The sequence below is a fragment of the Mauremys reevesii genome, linkage group 4 (genome assembly GCF_016161935.1).
Source record: "Mauremys reevesii isolate NIE-2019 linkage group 4, ASM1616193v1, whole genome shotgun sequence".
Lineage (NCBI taxonomy): Eukaryota > Metazoa > Chordata > Testudines > Geoemydidae > Mauremys > Mauremys reevesii.
In genome coordinates, this window is record NC_052626.1 from 144694808 (window position 1) to 144711557 (window position 16750).

Consider the following 16750-nt stretch of genomic DNA (forward strand, 5'->3'; position numbering starts at 1 on the left):
ATATCAACTGTTTTCACCTTTGGCCAAACCTGCTGCATCCCTGCCCCAGGGCAGTGCTGCTAATGCTCCCACTCCCTCCCGGTCAGCGCCCCGCAACACACACTGAAGGTGATGGCACTGCGAGGGTTAAAAAAAAATTGAACGTGTTGCAGGGCGGGCACGTTTATTGTCTCATAGACAAGCATAAGCCTCTAATATCTATACACACAGTATAGTAGGGGCTAGCTAGAGGGGGCTAGATGGGAATGGATATAAGGGTCTATATGGACGCATAGGTCAAGAGGCCAAGGTTAGGGAGGGCCCTGGGCTGTGGGGGTTCAGGGGGGTCAGGCAGGGCCCTGGGCTGTGGGGATTTGGGGTGGTCAGGGAGGGCCCTGGGCTGTGGGGGTTCAGTGGCGCAGAGAGGATGCCACAGTGGGGAACTGGCTGGGTCAAAGGGATGGGGAATGAGATATGGGGCCTTTCCTCTCTAGGCGGGGCTGGCTCCAATCTGGCCCCAGATTGGGGGACTGGCTGCCTTGGGAGGTGGGGAATGGAGTATGGAGTCTGTCCCCTCCAGGGGGCGCTGCCTCTGATCCGGACCTAGGCCTGGCGAGATTCTATCTCCTCTAGTCCCCTTGCGAATGGCTGCTGGTTTCCCTTCCCCAGTTACAAGCCAATGACGGGCCGTGTGGGCGACCAGACTGTTCCTCACCCCAAGCCCTAGACTGTGGCTCCATCATCCTTCTCCCTCTATCCATGCAGGGCCATCCAGACCCCTCTGTCTATCCCCATACAGACCCTTATCTGTGCAGCCCCATAGACCCTTATCTCTGCATTTCCCCATACAGACCCCTCTGTCTATCCCTGCAGCCCCATGCTGAAAGCTCTGCTCCAGGAATTATTTGGGGGCAGTTCTGGCCTGCTCTGTGCAGGCGGTCAGATGAGATGATCACAACGGTCTCTTCTGGCCTCGGACTCTGAAGCTATCCCCACTTATTGCCCTGGTGTGGAACATTTTCCCGTGAGGCTCCATGGAAGACTAAGGAGCTGAAACAAGTGTTAAGGGGAACGTGACTGGGAGAAAGAATCTCTGACACTCCCCGCCCCGGAACACGGATACAACCACCCAATGATCCTATGCACAGGATACACACACAGAGGGCCCTGATTCCCTCCAGCAGGGGGCAGCACTGTGCTCTCTCTTACACACACACACACACACACAAAGAGCACTGTGCACTCTCTCTCGCTCTCTCTCTCACACACACAACACTGTGCTCTCTCTCTCTCACACACACACAGCACTGTTCTCTCTCTCGCACACACACACACACACACACACACAGCACAGTGTGCTTTCTCTCTCTCTCTCTCTCACACACACACACACAGAGCACTGTGCACTCTCTCTCGCTCTCTCTCTCACACACACAACACACACACACACACACAGAGCACAGTGTGCTTTCTCTCTCTCTCTCACACACACACACACAGAGCACTGTGCACTCTCTCTCGCTCTCTCTCTCACACACACAACACTGTGCTCTCTCTCTCTCACACACACACACACAGAGCACTTCTCTCTCTCTCGCACACATACACACACACAGAGCACAGTGTGCTTTCTCTCTCTCTCTCTCTCTCTCTCTCTCTCTCACACACACACACACACACACACACACAGAGTTTTATTCAAACGTGGCTTTTATTCTGTAATACCCATGGATACAGCAGTGAGCGCACGCCGGGTAGAAATGGCCCGTGCGTGCCAGTGCCCGCTGGGCACCTGACAGCAGTGAGAGTGAAGAAGCATTTTGGGCTTATACAGTAAAAGAAAAAAAAATGTGACCCGGATACAATCCTAGCTCAGCAAGAAAGCCCACCCGGGCCCTGCCTGCTCCCCCAGCAAGTAACCTGGGACCAGCACCCCCAGAAGGGAAAGGCCCCTGGCCCACTGCCCACAGGTTGAGCCAGCCAGTGCTTGGGATGGATCCGAGCTGGCGCCCCTTAGAGGGGCAAAGCTCTGGTCTCATGCCCTGAGCTCTTCTGTCTCGTCAGCATTATCGCTGTCCTCTTTCAGACCAGAAAGCTCTGCCTACAATCCCTCTCCCCCCACAGGACCCATTATTCTCACCCCCCAGGCTCTCTGGCTCATCCCTCTTCCCGATCCTGTCTCCAAGCTGGAACAGAGCCCAGAGTGCTGTCATGAACGCTCCTTAAAAGAGCCCCAAATTACAATAAATACTTAACGCTTCAGCATAACTGAGTGTATAAAAAGCAAAAGAAAAGACAAGACACATTGTGGAACACAGTAGGGTCCCCATAAGCAGGCAATCACCCCTCCACACACCAGCACCGCCTGTGGGGGAAAGGCCTCCCAGCCTGCTCCCCACCCCATTGTCTCTGTGGTGGCGCACAGGGGGCTGTTTATACAGGAATCCCTCACCCTGCACTGAGAAGCAGCCACCTCTGGGGCAGGGTGCAAGGGCTGTTTAACAGCCACATAGTGTTGGAGGTGAGGATTGTTGGTGCTGGTCTGGAGTGACCCCCACTGTGTTTAAACAGCAACACATCAGCATGAGTATAAAATACCTCCCTTATTTGTGCTTGTAATAACCCCCTTTCTCCCCTTCCCCCCAATTATCTCCCACCTGCCCCATTTTACAGCCCCCCATTTCCCACCCCCACCCCAGAGCTGAAGACACTTTGTGATCTTATGACATTTCAAGGTGAGTTTTGGAAAAAATAAGCCAGGCCCTCCCTTTGCTGTGCCCAGGGGCCGGGGCTTAGCTCAGACAGCCACACCCCATTGAAGGCAGGCCTTAGCCCAGCAGCCCTTCCCCTCTGCCCCCCACAGCCACGCCTTCTTGTGGGATGAGGTGATCCATGGCCAGTGCCCATCCTCGTGGGCCTGGGGTTCGAATTCTGCTTAGCACGGGGCGGGCCTCCAGGCGGCTTGATGGGGCAAAGCCTATCAGCAGCGTGGGAGGAATGACAGATGTGCTGCCCCCTGCCGGTTGTGGGTGTGGCTCTGAAAGAGGCGGGGCTTCCCAGGTTGGCTTGGGAGGCGTGGCTTACCCAGCCTTTGGCAATGATTGACATGGCTGTGCGGGGGGCCATGGCCTTTCCGTCTCCCACTCAGAGACGATGAGTGGGATGTGCCCAGGGCATGGCCTGCTGAAGCGTGGCTGTGGGAGTGGGCCGTGACATGGCTTCTGGGCGGGGCCTGATGGGGTGTGGCTTGGCCTGGGGGCGGGGCCTGCCCAGACAAGGGCGTGGCTTAGCCAAAGAGCTTGAGGAAGCAGGGGTGGCAGTAGGGCTTGTCGTTCTGCTCCTTGAAGGTGCCCTTGTTGAGCTGCTTGAGGCAGAAGGCGCAGACGAAGTGCTCGGGGTGGAACTTGCGGGCCATGGCGGTGATGCAGCGCCCGGCGATGGGCTTCTCGCAGCCCCAGCACAGCGAGCCCCGCTGCTTGTGGTAGTGCGTCTCGCAGAAGGGCCGCCCGCCGTGCTCGAAGAAACTGCCCTGCAGGAACGGCGCGTAGCACTCCTGGGGGGAGGGGGCAGGAGGGGTGAGTGCGCGGGCTGCACCTCCCGCACGCTGCCCCTGCTTCCCTCCCTTGCCTCTCCCTGCGTCGCCCCCTCCCCTCGTCCCTGCTCCCAAGCTGCCCCTTCCCCATCCACCCCCCGCATCATCCCCTCCCCATCCATCCATCCACCTCCCTGCGCGCCCCTCCCCTCGTCCCTCCTCCCACGCTGCCCCCTCCTCCATCCACCCTCCCTCCCGCATCGCCCCCTCCCCTCGTCCCTCCTCCCATGCTGCCCCCTCCTCCATCCACCCACCCTCCTGCATTGCCCCCTCCTCATCTCTCCTCCCACGCTGCTCCCTCCCCACCCACCCTCCTGCATGGCCCCCTCCTCATCCCCTGCATTGCCCCTTCCCCTCTTGCTCCTGCACTGCCCCTCCCCTCGCTCCCTCCCCATCCACCCACCCTCCTGCATCACCCCTCCTTCGTCCCTCCTCCCACACTGCCCCCCCTCCACCCTCACCCCACATGGCCCTCCCCTCACCCCTGCATTGCCCCTCCCCTCTTGCTCCCGCACTGCCCCCTTCCCTCACTTCCTCCCACATTGCCCTCCCCTCCACCCACCACCCCGCATTTCCTCCTCCCTCCTCCCCTCATTGTCCCTCCCCTCTTGCTCCCGCACTGGCCCCTCCTCCTCCCCACCTCCCCACATTGCACCTTCCTCTGCACTGCCCCCATACCCCCACTGTCCCTCCCCCACTTCCTCTGTGCTCCCCCATTCCCTCCCTCCTGGCACTGCACATTCCCCATACTCCTGGCACTCCCCCATCCCCCAGAGTGCCCCTCCCCCATTCCCTCCACAGTCCCGCCTCCCCCAACCTTGCACTGCCCCCTCCCCTCCAGCTGTGCCTGGGTGTGTGGGGGGGTGCTCACCCTGCAGACGAAGCACTCGGGGTGCCAGAGGGCGCTGAGGGCCGAGATGTAGTTCTCCAGGATGGCCTGGCCACAGCCCTGGCAGCGGGTGGAGAAGAGCTCGTAGAAGTCCTGGCGGCAGTACTGCTGGCCGTCCTTCTCATGGAAGCCTGTCAGGGGAGACAGAGAGCAGGGTCCAGTGACAGGCCGCACTGCAGCAGAGTCACTGCAAACGAGGGGTCTGGGTGCTCCCACAGAGAGGATGCAGTGGGGGGCACTGCAAGTTGGGGGTGTTGGACTCTGTCTCACAAAGGGGTTACTGGGACGCAGCCTCGGTCCCCTCAGATGTGGGGTGCAGTGGGGCGAGGGTGCTCACTCACCTTCCTCCCCGAAGGGCCTCCCGCACTTCACACAGCAGAAATGCTCCGGGTGCCAGTTCTTGTCCAGAGCTGTCACCATTTTCTGGAAGGGACAGAGTCAGGGTGTGACACTCTGTACCTCAAAATAGCATCCCCCCCCCCATTCACCACTGCGATATGATGATGAGGTGTCTTGTACAAAGCATGCCTTGTGAGGAATCATTTTAAAAGGTTTGAGCCATTGAACATTGCTATTCCGTTGGACTGGACGTGTGATCCTTGTGTCTAAAGTTATGAAGCTTTGCTACGTGTGTGTGTGTTACTGGAATATGTGGTGAGGTTGGGAATCGCCCGCAACAGGCCTTTCAGTGGCAACAAAGAATTATAGAGTCATAGAATATCAGCATTGGAAGGGACCTCAGGAGGTATCTAGTCCAACCCCCTGCTCAAAGTAGGACCAATTCCCAACTAAATCATCCCAGCCAGGGCTTTGTCAAGCCTGACCTTAAAAACCTCTAAGGAAGGAGATTCCACCACCTCCCTAGGTAACCCATTCCAGTGCTTCACCCCCCTCCTAGTGAAATAATGTTTCCTAATATCCAACTTAAACCTCCCCCACTGCAACTTGAGACCATTGCTCCTTGTTCTGTCATCTGGTGCCACTGAGAACAGTCTGGATCCAAAGGAGCGCCTAGTGAGACAGCTTTACATCAGGACCAGCCAGACATGTGTTGATGGCCCATTAAGGGGAATCGACTCTTCCAGTGGCCATCCCAGAGACTCCTCAGAGAGGGCACCTACCCAATCAAAAGCCGCCTAACCCACATCACAGCAAGGATCATTCTGGCAGCTGGAGGAAAGTACAAAAGAGGGAGAGTGACATCATGACTCGGCCTCTCTCCTCCCCACATCTCAACACCTGAAAGAGTATCTGGAAGACAAAGACTCTGAACTAGGGAGATTGGTCCCAGGCCGGGAAGGGAATCCAGCCAGTGCACTGAGAACTGTGAGCTGCTTGTACCATCTATCAGGGTGAGAAACTGCTTGCTTCAAATCTTGCTTAGGCTGTAGACTTTAGAGCGTGAATTTATTTTTATTTCTCATGTAACCAACTTTGAGCTCTACGCCTGCTACTTATAATCACTTAAAATGGATCTTTCCGTAGTTAATAAATCTGTTTTACACAGTGTGGTTTCGGTTGCAGTGCGGGGGGAATCTCAGCTCGGGTTAACAAGGGCTGTCGCATGTCTACTACCCTTTGCTGGAGTGGCAAACTAATGAATGAGCTAGACAGTATTTGGTCCTGCCATGAGGGCAGGGGAGTGGACCGGATGGCCTCTCGAGGTCCCTTCCAGTCCTAGAATCTATGAATCTGTGAATTGTCCAAGGGAGTCTTGAGCAGTGTAAGACACTATATTTCTGGGTTCAAGGCTGGGGACTGGGGTGATTGGCTGATGCCTCTCTCTTTAAAAACCATGACCGGCTGAGAGGCCTTCATGCAATTAAGCAGGGTGTGGGGCTGAGTGATCACAGCGCCTGGCAGGGTTGGCTCACAGCAGTCTCACAGTTTCAGGTTGTTCCCTGCAGGGGTGTCTCATCACACAGGGTGAGAAGACCCCACTTGCCTGCAGGGGGCGCTACCACCCTAGAGTCCACTGCACCACACTACACTCTGGCACTGCATGGCGATACACTGTGCTGGGCAGCCCTGCTCTGCAGTCCACAGCTTTTGTTCCGTTGGTGGCACTGCACTGCCTTGTGTTACACTGCATTGCCCTGCAATGTTCCATGTACTGTTGTGTCACCCTGCATCATAGCACACTGCATCCCATAGCTTCACACTGCTTTCTGAGGTATTACCCTGCCTTCTCTAGCACTGCACCGGCTACCTGTACTGGCCTATTTTATGTCAGTGCATTGTATTCTATCGCACTGCAATCTGCAGCTCTACATTGCAAGTCATAACAGTGCAGTCAGTGCACTGCATTCTATAGCCTCACCGCACACGCTGTTGGGTCTCACTGCATGCAGTCACTACATACAGTACTGCATTGCATTGTGTTTCCCTGCACTCAGTCACTGCATTGCTCACACTGCACTCCATAGCACTATACCACAGTACATATCACTTCATTCTACAGTGCTGCACTGCACCAGGTGGCACAGTGCTCTGTCACACTGTGTATCACTGCATGCACTGCACACTGAGGTACACTTTTGCCATGTGCTGCCTTGGGTGGCACTACACTAACACTTCACTGAATTGTGTTGAACTGTGCTCTCACACTGAATGTCACTGCATGCTCTAACACTGCACTGTACTCTCACACTACTGCACAGCACTCTAACAGTGCACCGCATTGTGTGGTACTGTGTTCTCACACTTCATAACACTGCATGGCACTGCGCTCTCTCACACAGCACTATATAGCACTGCATTCCTGCACTGCACTGTGCTCTGAGGGAATGGCACCAGACGGGCGCTGCATGGCCAACTCACATCCAGGATGGGCTCGTTGCAGAGGCCGCAGCGGGGCGAGAAAAGCTGGAAGTAGTCCCTCTCACAGTAGGGGGCGCCATCCTTCTCGAAGAAGTTGCTGCCCCCCATCTCCTTCTGGCAGTGGGTGCAGACGAAGTGCTCGGGGTGCCAGGTGTTGCCCAGTGCCGTCACCACCTGGGCAAGGGCGGGGCGGGGGGGGAGAGACAGACGGACAGGTAGATGGATGGATGCACACCCATTACCGAGAGAAGAAAAGACCCAGCTCCTTCCTTCTCCACCTTCCCACACTGCCCCCTCCCTTTCCCCTGTCCTGTCCTGCACTCCCCCCTGCACAGGCCCCTTCCTCCAGAGAGCCCCTCCCCTGACCTGCCTCCCCTCCCCCTCACACCCCACCTGGTACTCCTCCTTTTCCCCCCCGTCCCCTCCCCAGTGCTGCACTGTCCCACCCCCTCTCCACTCTGTGCCCTACCACAGCCTCCGCATCTCCCACCCATTCTCTTAATCTGCCCCTCCCCCTCCCAAAACTGACCCCACCCCCTCACCAATCTATCACTCCCCTAATCCACATCTGCCCACTCCCCAATGCTGCCCCTGATTGCTCCCAAGTGACCTGCTCCTCTGCCTGCCCCAGCCCCTGAGTCCTGTACCCACCTCCCTGATTTCCCCTCCCCCATCCCCCCCACCGGGTGCCCCCAGTCCTGTCCTCACCTGCCCAGCGATGGGTTTCTGGCAGGAGGCGCACAGCCCCTTGGTGCTGGTGGAGATCCCCTGGCGGCTCAGGTCCGACTGCAGCATCACCAGCATGCTGTCCAAGTTGCCACCCTGCGGGGTGGGCGCTGCTGTGGGGGGCTGGCCAGAGGGGCTGGGGCAGACGGATGACAACACCGGCTGCTGCGCCAGGGAGACTCGGGTGGGGGCTGGGGGCGGCGCAGCCGAGACCCCCGGGAGCTGGAAGGGAAGCGGCTGTGATATGAGGTGCTGAGCCGTGCACCAAGCGGCGCCCAGGGGCGATACAGAACCACGCTGTGTCCCAATGGAGAGCGAGGCAGCACGTGCCCCACGGTGCCAAACCACAAATGACACCAAACTGTTCCACAAAGCACCGGTTGCGCCCCATTCATTGCCCCCCTCTTCCCCCCCCATGAGGAATGACACAGGCCACCAAATCGTGCCCGTCCCTGCCACACAGCATCTGAAGCACCACAACGCCCAGTGCCCCATGGCCACAACCAGCGCCCTGACTCCCTGCCCCCAACTCACTGTGCCAGGCGTTACGCCGACCAACCACCCCAAACCTGGCCACAGCCTCTGCCACCCAGCCATGGCGTGTGCTGGCCGGTCTGTGCCGCTGCACCCGGTTACCCATACCGGGGCCACCCCAATCCATTTCATGCCACAGGCCATGCCAGCCGCCATTCCACGCCAGGAGGTGCCATTCCAGGCTAATACAGGTCTCTGCACTACGCTGTACCCTGCTGCTGGGATATGGGGCACCCCGCCATGTCATCGGTTACATACCTCGGCGTTCGGTGCCGCCGCACTCATTCCGGTTCGACAGAGAATCCCACACTGGGCACGTGCTGTGTTCACCTGTTCACCAGGCCAAACGGGCAGCGCCAGGCTGCACCAGGCCATGCTATACAATACCCAATGCCATGCAGCGCCATCCCAGCAAGCTACGGAGCCTTACGCTGCCCCGTGCATCACCACACCCAGAACAATGCCACCCAGCCCGGCCCCACAGCAGCAGCTCGCCGCCAAACAGCACCACACGGCAAACAGCAGCCGGCCAAGCTGAGCCACATACCCGAGTGTGGGCTGCCGGAAGGCTGGTGCCAGGGCAGGAATGTGCCCAGTGTCTGGGCTCCCGCAGGGTGGCTCTAGGCAGGGGACAGGCAGAGTCAGCCGCCTGCCACACGGGTGATCTCGCCAGGCCACTTCTGATCCCAGCTGGCTGCCAGCTCTCCCCCAGACTCACCCCCTCCTGGCTCCCCCATGGGAGGGCACGCGCTTGTGCGCCACCATGTCCTTTTTCACACTCACAATCACAGCCCCCATCGCCCACCTTGGCACCAAGACCTGTGGTTTCTCACCCACGCCCGGATACTTGTACTAGTGCTCCATGGCACTGCAGCCACTTCCACACTCACTTGCCCACCTGTTGGGTTGCTCATTCTTGCACCCCCATTTGCACACACACCAACCTGCCTTTGCACTTGCTTGCACACACATTCTGCGTGCACACCTGTGGGCTCATGAACTGATTCCCATGCCCGCTCTCTTGCACCTTCATTCCCCCCCACAGACCCAGGATCCCTTGCACACTGACTCTCACACTAATTATCGTGCACATTTATGTGCACACACAGCCCCTTGCTCACACCTACTGCCCCTTGCACACACACTCTCCCATGCTCATGCACTGCATCTTGCACACTTGTGTGCACATGCTCATTGGCACACTTGCTCTTCCACGATCATTTAGAGGCACACTCAGACACACAACTGAACCCTCATTTGTGCGTCCATTTGCACACACCATTTCTCACACATGCTTTTCTACCCCCATTCCTGCACACACATTTGCATGCACACTCACCGCTTCTTGCACACATTTGCACACACATACTCCCTTGTCGACATACCAGCCTTTGCTCACTCACTCACTCTCTCACACCCGCACCCACACAAGTCCCTCCTCTTGCACACACACTCCCCCACCCATTGCTTCTTTTACTCCCACACTTACTGGTTCCCATCAGGGGACAGGAAAAACCTTAATCCCATTAGACCCCCACCTCCAGGCTGAGCCTCGTCCCCCATAGTGTGCCAGACTCACATTGCTCTGGACTCTGAAGTCCGACAAGGAGGCCATGAGTTTGTCCAGCTCCAGGGTAGCAGATGTGGCTGATGGCTTCACAGGAGGGGGGGTGGAGCCAGCAGAGCTAGGAGGGAAATGACAGCATGGTCATTGAGCCCCCAACTTCCCCCCAAAGGCTCCCAGGGCTGTTTATACAGGAATCCCTCACCCCACCTGAAATGCATACGCCTCTGGGGTGGGGCACAGGGACTGATTATACAGGGATCTTTCCCCTGGCACTGAGATCCTTCAGCACTGTGGGATATTTAACCCCAAGGACCAATGGCCAGAAATGGGAGGGTCACTCACCGGCTTGGGGACCCCCCTTCCCCAGCATCCTCTGGCTTCTCCTTCTGCTTCTCCCCATCAGGGCTCTTGTTGGTTGGGAACTGGGACATGATTTCATCTGGGGAAAAGACAGACAGACACATACAGAGCATCAGAGGGGTAGCCGTGTTAGTCTGGATCTGTAAAAGCAGCAAAGAGTCCTGTGGCACCTTATAGACTAACAGAAATATTGGAGCATGAGCTTTCGTGGGTGAATATCCACTTCGTCGGATGCATGGAAACACATACAGAGTGTTTCCATTAGTTGCCTGCAGTGACCAAGTGTATCCACCAGAGGAGCGTATTTCACAATCATAGGTAGAGATGCTAGGGCATGGAGTGGCCCCAGTCCCAGTCCAGCAGAGCATGCCAGTGCCATGGAGGGGAGCCCAGATCCCAGCCCAGCAGGCGGCGGCGGTGCCCCGGGGGGGGGAGCCCGGATCCCAGCCCAGCAGGGGCAGCGGTGCCCTGAAGCAGCAGTGCCAGGGGAGGGGGGGGCAGTGCCCTACCTGTGATGTTGAACTGCGTGGCGTTGAGCTCCTGCAGCAGCCGGTCCAGCTCACAGAGGCCGGCGCCCAGCACCCCGCTGGACGAGGAGAAGGGTGGCGCGGCTGGCTCCTTGGGCCGGGGCGAGCGGGGCTTGCAGACAGTGCTGGGGGGGGGGAGCAGAGGGTGAGCAGAGTGCAGGGAGCAGCCCGCCTGCCCCCAGCCACCTCGCAGGGAGGAGTCAGCTCCCACCCCGCCCGGGGAGCAGTGGGGAGGCAGGGCGGGATGGAGAAGCTATTTATAGGGAGCCTCTTAATGGAGCGGCTGGACCAGGGCCAGCAGGGACTGGGCCAGAGCCAAGGGGAGGGTCTGCCTGCTGCTTCCCCTGCCCCACCCCTGCCTGCTTCTCCTTCCCCACCCCACACGTCTCCTCCCGCACCCAGAAACCCCACCCCGCCCGCTTCTCCTCTGCCCCTGACTCCACCCCATCACCCCCACCCCTGCCAGTCAATCCCTCCCTTCCCCCAGTGAGCTCCCCCCCAGCTCCTTACCCACACTCACACCCTTCACTCCCTCCCAGGACCACCCCCCTGTAGACCTAACCCAGCCAGTGCTAGGGACCCACCTGTAGAGATGCTCTTTATCGCCCCCGCTAGGTGGGGCAGAGACAGGCTGAGGGTCCACAGACATGGCCTGCAAAGAGAGAGATTGGGGGGTGCGAGGAGTCACTCAATGGGCCTCTATTCACCAGTGACATGAGCTTGCTGCATCTCAGACTAACCAGGGAGAGGCAGCCACCTCTGGGGTGAGGCGCAGAGGCTGATGAACAACTGCCCAGGGATTGAGCATCCACCCTGCTCCCTGCAGCTCAGCGCCCCCTAGGACCGCACTGGCGCATTGGGGCCAGGCCAGCACTGGCAGAGGAGAGCGCCCCCTACTGAGCCCTCGCCCCACTCCATGCAGCACAGCGCCCCCTAATGTCCCTCTGGGGTCAGCACTGACTGTGAAGAGAAAAAGCCCCCTCCTGAGCCGCCACCCCACTCCTTGCAGTGCCCCCCTAGTGTTACCTGCTGCTGAGGGTTGTAGGGTGGCGGTGGGGGCCTGGCCTCAGGCGTCCCATCCTGCCCCAGCCCATTGGCGTGGGCTGCCCCAGAGTCCGTGAGCAGTACCGGGCGCTTGGAAATGTGAGAGGTCGTGGTCTCCAGATCAGCCAGCAGGGCATCTGTTGGGGGAGCAGAGAGAGGCGGGGGGTCGGGGAGAGGCTAGGATGGATCTGGAGGGGGGGACTGCTGGGGGGGGGGAAGGGGGCACAGAGAGGGAGCAGGGGCTGTGGGAAGCCGAGACAGGGACAGGAAAAGGAAGAGAGGACGCCCAGCTCTGGGGCTGCGGAATTAGCATCAAGCTCTGGAGCTTCCCAAAGCTGGGGGAAGGCCCCTGGAGTCGCGATCCTCTATCCCCCACTATCGCCCCGGAGTTGGGATAGAACCCAGGAGTCCTGACTCCCACCCTGCCCCCTCACCAAAAGACTCCACTGCTCTCTCAGAGCCGGGATAGAACCCAGGCGCCCTGACTCCCAGCCCCGTGCTCTGACCACTAGACCCCACTCCTCGCCCAAGAAGAGATTCACCCTTTAGCAATACAAGTTCCCCGGGGCAGTGCCCTAGAAGTAGCCACGTGTGCTGGGACCGTGGGCTGGCTGGGGAGCTCATACGGTACGTACCAAACACCACTATACGGGGGCGAAGCGGGAAAGAAGGGGAGCCAGAGTCACCTGGAAAAGGAGACAGGACGGAAGGAGGCGGGGGGGCAGATGGGGAGGAGGGACAGAGGGGCACTGGGATTAGCACATTGCATGAAGGGACAGTTCCCCGGCCCGCTCCCAGCAGTACGGCGCCCCCTGTTGAGCCCCCCTGTCCACGCCCTGCACCTCCTAGCACCACAGCGGGGCAACCACTGCCTATGTGGGGAGGGTGCCCCTGCCCCTACCCCTGCCCCTCTCCCTGGAGATCTCCCACCCCCAGCCAGCTCCCCCCGCTCCTACAATCACTCCTTTGTGGGAACATTTTCCACCACAGACTGAGCCCTACAGAGGCCTTTTCATTCCCCAGCAGCTAGGAGCAGTGAAGCCAGGGAGGGGACAAGACCATGGATCACACACCAGCCTGATTCAGCCCCCCCAGAACCTGGGCAAGCAACCCAGCACCGTATTCACAGGAGACCCTACGATAACACAAAGTGCCCACTGCCCCCCTACCATAACAACCCATGGCTGTGTTCACAGGAGACCCTACGATAACACAAATTGCCCACTGTCCCTCCAACCATAACAACCCATTGCTGTGCTCACAGGAGACCCTACGATAACAGAGAGTGCCCACTGTCCCTCCGACCATAACAACCCATTGCTATGCTCACAGGAGACCCTATGATAACACAGAGTGCCCACTGCCCCCCCATCATAACAACCCATTGCTGTGCTCACAGGAGACCCTACGATAACAGAGAGTGCCCACTGCCCCCCCACACCATAACAACCCATTGCTGTGCTCACAGGAGACCCTACGATAACACAAAGTGCCCACTGCCCCCCTACCATAACAACCCAGTGCTGTGCTCACAGGAGACCCTATGATAACACAGAGTGCCCACTGCCCCCCCCACCATAACAATCCATTGCTGTGCTCATAGGAGACCCTACGATAACACAGAGTGCCCACTGTCCCACTGACCATAACAAACCTGCACAGCATGCACAGGATGCCCTACAAAAGACCCTACAAAAATAAACCAGTGCTTGTAACCCCAGTGCTTATGAGCACTCTGCAACAACAAACCGTTGTGTGTAAATTCACATCCCTACAACAAACTATCATGCGTAAATACAAGTCCGTACAATGACAAACCAACATGTGTAAATGTGAGACCCTACAATAACAAACCAGCACATGCCACCCATATCTCACACGAGGCCCCACCCAAGCAAACAGCTCCTGCTGCTCACGAGCCACCCTACAATAACCAACCAGTGTATACAACCGTGTGCTCACAAGAGACCCTACGATAACAAAGCATTCACATAAAAGTCTCTGCAGCAAACAGGATGGTCAGACCCAAGGCCCACAAGCAACCATATAAAAACAAAGGAGCCCTTGTGGACAACCCTACAATAACAAAGGAGCGCCAGCAGCCCCCGTGGTCCCGAAGAGACCCTACAATAATAACCCAGCATGGGCAGCCCTCCCAAGTGACCCTACACTAGCAAACCACTGCTTGTGGCTGCAGCACTCGCAGGAGACCCTACAACAACAAACCATGATGAATACAGCCCCTCTGTCAGTCACCGGAGACCCTACAATAACAAACTAGACCTGGGGACAGAGGGGGAAAGTGAGAGTCAGGTTTAGTGAGCCCAGGGTGGAGGTTGCCCATCCAGCCTCCATGGCTCCCCCACCCCACAGCCAGAGCTCCCGCTCACCCAGTGGTTCCCCCAGTCCTGGCCACACCTGCTGTGGGCTGCCTGCCCCCCCTTGCTGGTTTAGGGCCAGCAATTGGGGGGGGGTGGCTCCACACCTGCTGGGACGGGGTGCTGAGAAAATCTGGCAAGGGGGGTGAATCCTGAGGTGGGGGGGGCTCAGTGACCCCCTCACACACCCCTACCCCAGCACAGACATGTCTTCATTGCAGGACTCACTGGGGCTCTTACCTGCGGTGGGGATGGACAACCTTAGCACCCCACAACTCAGCACCCCACCCCCCAGTCTAGCTCCCTCCCCTGGGATCCAGGCCCCCCTCTTAGGACTCAGACCCACCCCCAACCCAGATCCTATATCCTGGGACCCCCTCCCACAGCCCTGCCCCCAACCTCCTTCCTGGGATGCAGCCCCCGCAAATCCCTTCCTTTCATACAGCCCCTCAACACTGCTCCCCCAGCCTCTTTCCTAGGATGCAGCTCCCCAAAGCCCTTCCTGGGGTGCAGCCCCCAACCCCCCATTCCTAGGACACAGCCTCCCCCACAGCGTGACACACTCATCCATCCCGCAATAACGCAGCCCTCCCACAGCCTGCCCCACCCCTGCCCTGTGTCCCCATTCCTGGGACACAGCCCCCCATCTCTTCCGGCCCCCAGCTCTGCCCCCTGCGGCACATCCCCCCTTTCCATGTTAAGGGTGGAAGAGAAGAGACCCCAGGGCACACGGGTAGGACTCTCTGAGCGAGGGTAGCAGGGATGGTGCTATTGGTGTGGGGGGGTCCCTGGTTATTAGCGCCCCCTGCAGGTTGGGCCCCACCGCAGGCACCAGGAAACCACAGGAATATGGCGAGAAATTCCGTCTCCTCCCGATCGGGACAGGCTGGGGTGGGGGACGTGCATCCCCCCCCCCCCCCCATGCCCTGCCCGCTCTGGAGAACGGCTGGCGGGGTGGGGAAGAGAGAAAGAAAGATGGATGGGAGCAAAAAGCAGCCCGCGAGAGAGGAAAGAGGAGGGGGAAAGAGAAAGAGAGCAAGAAAGACAGGAGGGAAAAAGAGAGGAGAGAGAGAAAGAGAAAAAAGAAGGGAGCCAATGAGAGAGAGAGAAGAGGGAGAGAGAGAAGAAGAAGAGGGTGAAGGAGAGAAAAAGGGAGAGAAAAGAGCGAAGGAGAGAGAGAAAGAAGGGAGCGGAGGAGGGAGGAACAGGGAGCGGGGCGAGGGGCTGCGGGGAAGGTGCCGGCCGCGGGCGGGGGCTGGGGCCGGGCTGGGCGCGGCGGGTCCCAGCCTGGCAGCGGGTCCCTTACCCAGGTCGTCCATGGCGGCCCGGCCCCAGCGGCGGATGGAGACAGAGCCCCCCCTTCCCGCCCCCCCCCACGCCCCGTGACGCGTCTTCCCGAAGAGCCAGGGAGCCCGGCTCCGGCCCCTGCGCGCTGACCATGTATGGCAACGGGGCATCGCTCGGCGCGCGGGGCTGGGAGCCCGGACTCCTGGGTTCCAGCCCCGGAGGGAGAGGAGCGGGGATGAGCGGGCGGGGAGGCTGGGAGCCCGGACTCCGGGGTTCCAGCCCCGACGGGGAGCGGGGATGAGCAGGCTGGGAGCCCGGACGCCTGGGTTCCAGCCCCGAAGGGAGGGGAGCGGGGATGAGCGGGCTGGGAGCCCGGACGCCTGGGTTCCAGCCCCGAAGGGAGGGGAGCGGGGATGAGCGGGCTGGGAGCCCGGACGCCTGGGTTCCAGCCCCGAAGGGAGGGGAGCGGGGAGGAGCGGGCTGGGAGCCCGGACGCCTGGGTTCCAGCCCCGAAGGGAGGGGAGCGGGGAGGAGCACGCTGGGAGCCCGGACGCCTGGGTTCCAGCCCCGAAGGGGAGCGGGGAGGAGCAGGCTGGGAGCCCGGACGCCTGGGTTCCAGCCCCGAAGGGAGGGGAGCGGGGAGGAGTAGGCTGGAACTCCTCTTCTCCCCCCTCCCCCAACTCGGCCGCAGCCCCTTGGGGGCAGCGCCCCGCTGGGGGCGGGGGGGGGGGCAGGGAGCCCGGACTCCTGGGTTCTCTCTCGTGCCATCCCCATTCCCCGCCTGCTGCTGACGCTAAGGGAAGCGGGGAGGCCGCGGAGCCAGGGCGGGCTCCGGCTCGGGCTTTTCTGGCTGGGAAGTTGGGAAAAAACTGTCACCAGCGCAGAGAATTGGCTGAATGGTCACAGGATGCGGGGAGGGGGCGGGAGCCAAGGCGGGGTGGGGGGGGGAGCAGGTCCCCCAGCCGGGAGGGGAGCGAAGGGCAGAGCAGGCAGCAGGGCGGGAAGCCAGGAGGGACCCCGGCAGGGATACTGGGGGGAAAAGAACAG

At 59.6% G+C, this 16750-nt stretch overlaps 1 protein-coding gene across 2 annotated transcripts; it reads right to left on the reverse strand.

The window, feature by feature from the left end:
• Positions 1-3135: 3135 nt before the first annotated feature.
• TGFB1I1 (transforming growth factor beta 1 induced transcript 1) lies at positions 3136-15847 on the reverse strand. 2 transcript variants are annotated; one of them, XM_039533981.1, is made up of 12 exons: positions 15723-15774; positions 12674-12724; positions 12021-12175; positions 11579-11646; positions 10977-11119; positions 10450-10546; positions 10120-10225; positions 7989-8228; positions 7281-7454; positions 4802-4883; positions 4443-4591; positions 3136-3532 (listed from the first exon to the last, which is right to left on the reverse strand). In XM_039533981.1, the coding sequence occupies exons 1-12, from the start codon at positions 15733-15735 to the stop codon at positions 3266-3268; spliced, it is 1545 nt and encodes a 514-aa protein (XP_039389915.1). In that variant the 5' UTR covers positions 15736-15774; the 3' UTR covers positions 3136-3265. The 2 variants fall into 2 exon arrangements, with proteins under 2 accessions (XP_039389915.1, XP_039389916.1); XM_039533982.1 differs by lacking the exon at positions 12674-12724 and having other exon boundaries at positions 15723-15847.
• Between the last annotated feature and the right edge of the window lie 903 nt (positions 15848-16750).

Excerpts from the sequence above, each read along its gene's own strand:
- TGFB1I1 (XM_039533981.1), bottom strand. Across the intron at positions 11,647-12,020 it reads CCTACAACCCTCAGCAGCAG|GCCATGTCTGTGGACCCTCA; the intron begins GTAACACTAGGG and ends CTCTCTTTGCAG. Across the intron at positions 8,229-10,119 it reads ACTTCAGAGTCCAGAGCAAT|CTCCCGGGGGTCTCGGCTGC; the intron begins GTGAGTCTGGCA and ends CTTCCCTTCCAG.